Consider the following 9,343-nt stretch of genomic DNA (forward strand, 5'->3'; position numbering starts at 1 on the left):
AGGCAGAAGTAGAATGCTAGGGGTTAATATACAAAATATATAAGGAACTCAAATAACTCAATAGCAAGTAAACAATCCAATTTAAAAATGGGCAAAGGACCTGAATAGACATTTCTCAAAAGAAGATATATACAAATAGCTAACAGGTTGTTTGAAAAAAATGCTCAACATCACTAATCAGGTAATTGCAAATTAAAACCACAATAAGATATCACCTCACACCTTTTTAAATGGCTACTATCAAAAAGACAAAAGACAACAAGTTTTGGCAAGGGCATGAAGAAAAGGGAACCCTCATACACGTTGGTAAAAATGTAAAGTGGTACCATCATTGTTTAAAACAGTATGGAAGCTCCTCAAAGAATTAAAAATATTAATTAGAGTTTTTCAACTTTTCTTTTGTTATCTGAATTACTTCTATTTCCTCTAGGGTCAGTTTTCTTAAGCGTAATATTATTCTTTCTCTTTCCAGCTGTTGACTTATTCATATGCTTAAATAGTCTTAGTTGCCCATTTATATCAATAAAAGATCTGGTTTTCCTGATTTGCATAAATAGGACCATTTTTATACTCAGTGGGAATTTTGTGGCAGGGTTGGGGGAAAAGTCTTTCAATTTGCAAGTAAATGGCTATCAGGCTGCATACTTCCCCTAGCTCTAAATGTTATCATAAAGCAGGTTTTCCTGTAGCAACAATATTAATACTAGATGTCTTTCAGACAGTCTATTAGTTGGTCAACAAATACTGACAGAGCACCTACTACAGTCCAGGTACTCTCTTAACTTCTGAAGATAAAGTGGAAAATAAAGCACACAGAGTCCTGCCCTCAAGGAGCTTACATTTAGTATTTGTAAGAAGTTTGTCCAGTTTCTTTAGGAAAGAGTCATGTGGAATTTTGCTAGAGATTAGAAAGTAGATGCCCATATATCTATGCTCTACACTATAAAGTGGAGGAGGGAGATGGGAATGACACTGAGACAGAGTCCCTTATACAAACCTTCAACTACTGTGCCTATTTACAGACCCACTTCTCATTCATACTTCCATCATACCTGCTAATTCTGAGTCCAGTGCTTTTCCAGGTTCAGATTTGCCTTCACCTCTGCCATGCCCTCATAATACATTCTGGGATGAGGCTTTCTCCACTTACTTCAGTCATGAACATTCTACCATCCACTTTCCATTTTCCATAAATTTATTGAAATCTCTTACTCAGTTATGATTCTCCTTTATTTCTGTTCATAATTTCAGTTTATTTTTTTCTTTTTGTATATTAATCCTTTTAGAAGATTTAGGGACTTTAGAATATACATTTTTTAGTTCATCATCATCTTGAACAAACTTCTGTTACTTCTATAAGTAAAAAAGATAGTGAAAATATAAGTATAAGCTGCAGCCCTCTTTTTTTGCTTGCCAAATTTTCCAGTATTATAATCATTAAAAATTGTTTTATTAGCCATTTCTTTTCAAAGTAGCCATCATAGGTTTTATCTAAAGCCCTCATTCAAGACTTCAATTGTGACCTTTGAAGAATAATTGGCTCTTAAAGATAGTTCTATATTAATCAACATATTTTTGTTGTGTTCTTCTCCCTCAGCCTCCAACCCCGCCTCGCCTCTTCCTTTCTATACTATCCCCATATAAAATTAGACAGGGCTGTTAGAGGGATCTGTTTTGAAGGAGAAGAAAGGGCAAACAAGATCTTCTCTTTGGTAATGGTTGAGTTGTTTGTGGCTTTTTGTACAGCAATCCAAATACTTTTTTTTAAGCACTGGACAGAGATCAATCTCTTTCCTCCTGTGGCCATCCCTCTTAGTTACCATGCACCCAGAGTATGGGTATTAATTAAATGGTCTTGAGTAAGGACTAAAAAAGCAGGAATGCCTATAAAACAGTTACAGAGCCACTGTTTAGAAGCAAGGCAAGATCCAACTTTAACTTCCTAAATAGAAACTATAACAAAACCATAGACATTTAAAATTGAAAGAGTTCTGTACCCTTCACAGTAAGCCACTCCTGTCTTATGTCTTCCCATGGCAAGACTTCTCCCAAAACCTAGCCAACAGATCATGATTCAGCCTCTGTAGGAACACTTTTTTGCTCTAGTAGTGGCCCAAGTCATTGTCAGACAACTCTGCTCCCTAGAAAGTTCTTAAGAGATAGAGTCTGCTTTTTAGAAAGTTTCAAGCACTGATTCCAGCTGTATTACCTGGCATTACACAAATAAGAAACTCAAGGTAATGAAAAAAACTATGGGTTCCGAGACATACTTTCTTGAGACATTTCATTTCTGAATCCTGGATCTGCCATTACCTAGTAAAGGTACACGTCCGTAGGTAAACTGCTTAACAGCTAAAAGCCTTAACTTCCTTATCTGTTGAAAGAGGATAATAACTACCTAAAAGGGCTGTGAGGATTAAGATAGCCCATGTAAAGCTCCTGACATGTCATAAGTGTTCAATAAACATTAATTCTTTTCTCTTCCACACCCATAAAAATCCTTCAAGTATTTGAAGACAATTATTACGTCTCCCATAAGTGTTTCTTTCCAATTCAGCCTTGAATATACCCAGTTCTTCATGAGACTGGCCCATGAGCTCCAGGGCAGGAAGATATAACTTACTCAACTCTAAACACTTCAGTTCCTGGCATAGTGTTGAGAAATAGTTGGTACTCAGGGGATATTAACCAGTCAGAACTAAGATGACCTTCACATGCCAATTCCAATTCCCCGAAGTCTTCTCCCTTTGGGGGGGATGCTGAGAAATTGTTTATAGGTGTAAATTATCAGTATGGATGTTTTTCTCCAAAATTTAGTTCCCTTGTATGTTCCTTGATAATCAGGAAATTCAGAATAAGGTTTTTGCTCAATAGTAATGCTTTCCTTAGCTTCAGCTTTCTCATATAATTACCCCCATTCCCACCCCATCTTTAACTTGGTCTGTGTCTTTTATATTTATTTGCATTGATCTGTCTATTTCTTTCATCCCTTGACAGGGAGGCAAGGGTGTTTTAAAACATACTCTATTTTTTAAAAATATCTAAGAAAACCATTGAATCTAATTCTTATTTTTATTAAATATTCTCTACCAAGAAGGATGCAGATCTAGGAGACAATTAAAATGTTTGCCAGTTCAGCATCTCAGACTCATTTCTGTTCTCAGCTTGATGATTTCAACATCTCCCTTTCCCCTTTACAGGGAGAACACAGTAATGTAGATTATCGGTTCCAAGTTCCTTGGATAGTAAAAGTGTCTTTAAAAGCAAATATCAATCACATTTTAAAATAGCACATCTTAGGTAAGCAAGGTTTTGCACATCAAGCAAGAGATTTTTTTTTTCTAACTCTGCCTCTGGGCAAGGAGAGCAGAGCATTGAAACATCTGAATCAACTGTTGTCTCCACTTTTGTCACATGGCTAAATGGGGGCCTTTATTTTTAAACACATGATTGACACCCCTCTCTCAGGGTTGGGTCAAATACAGGCCATCCTGCGGGCAGGCAGAGGAATCAGATGACTTATGAGGTCCCTGCCAGCACTATGATTTGTCAGACAGAAATGTAATTATGTCCTTAGGTTAAAAAATGGGGGAGGGAAGCCAACACTACCTTGAAGAGCCTTCAAAACTATAATCTGCAGAAGTCAGTAAATGAATCAAGAAACCCCTTCCCCTTTCTTTTGATGCATCTGAAGCTAAGATTTAATTGAAACTGCCTAAAGAAGGAAATAAAATTAAGACAACTGACAACAGAGGAGGGGAGACTGGATTTGGTGGTGATGTCAGGTCATCAGACCCAGAGGGTGTCTCCTTCTTAACTGTGCAATTAGGACCTCAATAAAAGGTTCCAGCTACTGCTGTCAGATCACAGCCCGCTGCCCCACATTCTACCTGCTCTCGTTTGTGAACTAGGTAAGTCCATCTGCTTGAGCGTACTTGGGATTTCATCTGCTGTTTTGCTTATATGTGAGATTGCAAAAGGATTTCAGAGGAAACACACTTTAAGTCTATGTCAACCCTTATTAATAATAATAAACTGGGAGTGCCAGCCACCCAAATGCATTCCTTGCTTATGGAACTTCTTTGATCATTTTCTTTTTCAAAAAAAAATAAATTGTTTGGACGTCATAGGCATGAATATTATTCAACAAGGCACAGGATCAGATCTCTATTGCAATGAAAATGTAGAAGCATTTAAAGGATGGGAAATGAAGGGGTTGGGACATGGAATTGTGTCTTCTTGGTTAAAGCATGTTGTTACCACCTGCAAACATAGGGGTTAATTTTCTTGGTGTGACTTCTCTTTCCACTAGGAACTTTACTAACTTTAAAGGTTATACCCTCCTAACCAGAGGAGGCTAGACTGAGCCAAAGGGAGAGGAAAGCAGATAGACACTCTTGGATGAGGCTGGAAGAATGGGTCCAACTCTATTGGCTTCATTTGTGCATTTCAATCCTTATGCTTGAGTTCCCTTATCACCTTCCTTTTGCAATGAAGCTTTCTCTGAGCACATGAATTTTGCTGTTTACTGAAGGTTGGGGTGAATTGTCTCTTGTAATACCTACCTATGCTGGATCTGATCTCACCACAATGTCTGGTACAAAACTAAATCACCCCTGGAGTTCAGATATAATATTTTAAGATACAGAATAGAGCAGGGGTTGCAGTGGAGATGGGGAGGAACAAAAGGGTGATTTTGGTATCTCCTCTCTGAGGGACCCATCCTGGAAAATGAGCTTTGTTTATTCTTTCTCACAGCCTCTCCTGAGTTTGTAAAGATGCCTCGGCTCCTGAGAGATGTCCTCTGTGTAATTGAGATATTCCACAAATATGCCAGTGAGGACAGTAATGGGGCCACACTGACTGGCAGAGAGCTGAAACAACTCCTCCAGGACGAGTTTGGGGACTTTTTTCAGGTGAGCTGCTCACAGAGCTGTGGAAATTCTTTCCCACTCACCCTTTCTTTATAATCCAAGCAAGATAAGCATATGTGATCCCCAGTCATTTTACACCTAGCTAACAGTTCTCAGCACTCACTGTCTCTTGAACAACTATTTTCAGTCTCAATTCCCTACTCTGTTCAATTGCTTAGAGAAAAAAGAGGTTTTTATTACTGGGATTATTGCTTCTGCAAAGCCGACTTCTGAAAGGAGTCACAAACCATTATGCATCAAAATGCAACTAACAAGTGTTGTAAATGCTCTTTCTCAGGCATAGCTCTCTGATGAAAAATGGCATGCAAATTCTTGCTATTCTGGGAAAGCTAACCAGTTACTGAGGAATGGGGTCAGAAAAATAGGATTCTTGGGAGACTCTTAGGACACTGGACCACATATAAATAAGCTGATTTCTCACTGTGTTTTCATGCAGCCATGTGTCCTTCATGCTGTGGAAAAAAATTCGAATCTTCTGAATATTGACAGTAATGGCATAATCAGTTTTGATGAATTTGTTCTTGCAATCTTCAACTTGTTGAACCTCTGTTATCTTGACATACAACTGTTACTAAGTTCAGAACTAAGACAGGTGACTAAACCAGAGAAGGAGAAGCCAGATGATGTGTATCTTCAGGCAACCACCAGAGATGGTCAGTGGACAGCGGGAACTTCACCAACTCAAGAAGAGAGGATGCTTCCTTCAGGAATGGCATCATTATCTCAGCTCATCCCTGAAGAAAGTGGAGCAGTTGGAAACAACAGAGTGGACCCATGGAGAGAAGCCAAGACTCACAACTTTCCAGGAGAAGCATCTGAATACAATAACCCTAAGAACCAACACCTGGAAGGAAATGAACAGATTCAGGAAGTGGCCCAAGATGTACAAACAACAGAAGACAATGAAGGCCAACTTAAGACAAATAAGCCAATGGCAGGATCAAAACAGACCAGTAGTCCCACAAAGAGGAAGGGACAAGATAAGAAGATCTCCTGGGAGGGAGATGAACCAGTCAGAGAGCAAAGTGTCTCCAAGATAAGAGACCAGTTTGGAGAACAAGAAGGAAACTTGGAAACCCAAAATTCACCACCAGAAGAAGCAACACAAAGACCATCTGAAGATCAGGAAGTTAGAACAGAAAAGGAGAAATACTCTAATACACAAGAACCACCCCTGCAAGGAGAAGATGAACCCAGTTCAGAGCGTGCTGACCTGCCAGAACAAGCTGCTGCCAGGACACTATCTCAGACACAGAAATCAACTGATCCCAAGGATGTCTGTAGAACATTTGACACTCAAGAACCAGGAAAGGATGCTGACCAGACACCAGCTGAGACAAAGAATTCGGGTGAACCTGAGGATTATGGCAGAACATCTGAGACCCAAGAAAAAGAAAGTGAAACAAAGGACCTGCCAGTCCAAGGTGGTAGCAGAAATGGTTCGGAAACATCTGACATGAAAGATGAAAGGAAAGAGAGGAGAGGTCCTAAGACCCATGAAACAGCAGGGCAGAAAGAACGTGACAGAAAAACTCGGCCACTAGTCCTGGAAACTCAAACACAGGATGGGCAGCATCAGGAATTCCAAGGATTATCAAAATCAAAAGATGCTGAAAAGGGTTCTGAGACACAATATCTAAGCTCAGGAGGAGATCAGACTCACCCTGAACTTGAAGGAACGGCAGTCTCAGGAGAAGAGGCAGAACACACCAAAGAAGGCACAACAGAAGCATTTGTGAACAGCAAAAACGCACCTGCAGCAGCAAGGACACTGGGGGCAAGAGAAAGCACACAAGATTTAGCACCACTTGAGAAGCAGTCCACAGTAGAAAACAGTAGGGTCACCAAGACTCATGACAAACCAGTTGAGGAAGAGGATGATTACCAGGGGGAGGACCCTGAGTCACCATTCACACAGAACGATGAGGGGTCTTCTGAAACTCCCAGTAGCCTGGCTTCAGAGGAAGATAACAGCAGCTCAGAGACAGGTGAACTGCCTGTGCAAGGGGACTCCAAGAGTCAAGGGGACCCACATGGAGAGTCTGTGCAAGGAGGTCACAATAATAACCCAGATACTCAGAGGCAGGGAACACCTGGTGAGAAAAACAGAGCTCAGGAGGCAGTGGTGCCAGCAGTCAGAGGAGAGGATGTACAGCTCACAGAGGACCAGGAACAGCCTTCCAGAGGAGAACACAAGTATCAAGGCCCAGGGACCAAAGGCCCAGGTGTAGCTGTGGAGCCCAGTGGACACCCAGAAGCACAGGAATCCACAGCAGGAGATGAAAACAGAAAGTCCCTGGAAATAGAGATCACAGGTGCCCTGGATGAAGACTTCACTGACCAGCTTTCCCTAATGCAGCTCCCTGGAAAGGGAGATAGCAGAAACGAATTAAAGGTCCAAGGCCCAAGTAGCAAAGAAGAGAAAGGTAGAGCAACAGAGGCCCAGTATACTATATTAAAAAGTCTGGATGAGGACAGTTCAGCCTCCCACAAGATACAACTTGAAAAAAAGAAAACTGTAACATCTGAGGAGGAAGATGAAAGTCCCCAAGAGCTGGCAGGAGAAGGTGGTGACCAAAAAAGTCTAGCCAAGAAAGAAGAGCACAATTCTTCAGTCCCCTGGCCAAGTCTTGAAAAGCAGATGCAGACAGACCAACAGCCCTGTTCTGTGGAGAGGGGTGCCGTCCATTCCAGTCCACTATACCAGTACCTACAGGAGAAGACACTGCAGCAAACAAACATAACCCAAGAGGACCATCAAAAGCAAGTTCAGATAGCCCAGGCATCAGGCCCAGAGCTTTGTAGTGTATCCCTCACCAGTGAGACCTCAGATTTTTCTGTCTTTTTCAACTACAACCAAGCATCACAATCATATACCAGGGGACTTCCACTTGATGAATGTCCTGCTGGTGCACCAGCTCCCCAGGCCTTGGAAGATAAGCAGGGTCACCCTCAGAGAGAGAGGCTGGTACCACAAAGGGAGGCAAGCACCACAAAGCAATGAATCATTATCATCTCAACATGCACCTGATTTCTCTCCCAATCACCCTCACTATTCACGTGTACACATTCAGATGCAGATTAACAATATTTTAAATTTTCTTCCTAAATTTCTACAAGAGCAAATAATAAAGTATTCAGCAGTGGGAGCCACCACTAAAGAAATATCTGAACAAATACAGTCAGTAAAACTCCTACCAAACGATGCTACTTCCAAGTGTCAAAATGGACTTTGTCATGAGACAATTTACCTCAATGTACCTGTCATTAAAAATAGAAAAATTCCTTCCATATCTTTAGCAGGTGCCAGTTTTTCCAACTGATTCATTGAATTTAAAATGGAGCAGTAGGAAATTATGAGACTCTGCAATGCTATCTCATAATCATAAAATATTAATTCATAGATATAGATTACTCTGCTTCATGACATTTCCTAGAAGTATTTCAAGTTCGTCCTAAAATTTTATCCTTCAAAATAATTTTAGACAACACCATAACTTAATTAGGATTTTCTAGCACTTGATTAAAGTAAATTTGTGATTCTTTGCTCATGTTCAGGTGCAGCTGAATCTATTACCATGGATTCATTCATTCAACTACTCATCCAACCAATTTTTATTAAATCTCACTCCTTATGCAAATTTATCATAGCTTTTGGCTCAAATAAACAATCAGAATAATTATGAGAGAGAACACAAATCTAAAGTACGTTTGATTTTATAAGAAGCTCTTGTAACCAACCATCCAGTGAGTCTACTAAGTGTTTACCTATATGATTTGATGAGGGCATTAAATTAAAATTAATAATTAAACAACCTGATGATCAATTTCTTTTGTTGATTCATTTTTTTTCCCCCTTCATTCTCCTTGGAGAATGAATTCATCTTGCCTTGGAGACACTGATCAAAAACAAAAACAATCTTAGTTGTTTGTGTTTTTTCAAAAGACTATAATTAAAGTATGATGCTCTTCCAGCTTAGTCATAACCCAAGAAAGGAATAAAACTGTTATCATACAATGTTTCCTGAAGCCAAAAAGCAGTCCAATACTCCATCTCCCATTGCATTCTGCCTTCTAGGTTCAGTATTCTTCCACTTCAACCTTCACATTTTCCAGAACCCAAAATCCAAGTATATACCCTCCCCCTCCAATATTTTCAGCTCTTTTCATTCTACACTCAAACATGAATTATATCCCTACCTGAAAATAATATTATTTTAAATAAGCAAGAGACATGAGACAATTCATAAAAGAAAATATATATATTTTTTCTTTTAGCTTGTCTATGCTCTAGTATATATACACACACAAATGCACATATACACTACACTAGAGTATAGACTTACTAAAGGAAAAAATCATATACATAATTTTTTAGTTTATAAAATTATATATATAATTTTTTAGTT

General features: G+C 39.6%; 1 protein-coding gene across 1 annotated transcript; it reads left to right on the forward strand.

The window, feature by feature from the left end:
* The first annotated feature begins 3,872 nt into the window (after positions 1–3,872).
* On the forward strand, positions 3,873–8,758 carry TCHHL1 (trichohyalin like 1). Its single transcript, XM_017877869.1, has 3 exons — positions 3,873–3,911; positions 4,759–4,916; positions 5,371–8,758. The coding sequence occupies exons 2-3, from the start codon at positions 4,779–4,781 to the stop codon at positions 7,936–7,938; spliced, it is 2,706 nt and encodes a 901-aa protein (XP_017733358.1). The 5' UTR covers positions 3,873–3,911; positions 4,759–4,778; the 3' UTR covers positions 7,939–8,758.
* The last annotated feature ends 585 nt before the right edge of the window (positions 8,759–9,343 follow it).

The sequence above is a fragment of the Rhinopithecus bieti genome, unplaced genomic scaffold, assembly GCF_001698545.2.
Source record: "Rhinopithecus bieti isolate Rb0 unplaced genomic scaffold, ASM169854v2 scaffold_10548, whole genome shotgun sequence".
NCBI lineage: Eukaryota > Metazoa > Chordata > Mammalia > Primates > Cercopithecidae > Rhinopithecus > Rhinopithecus bieti.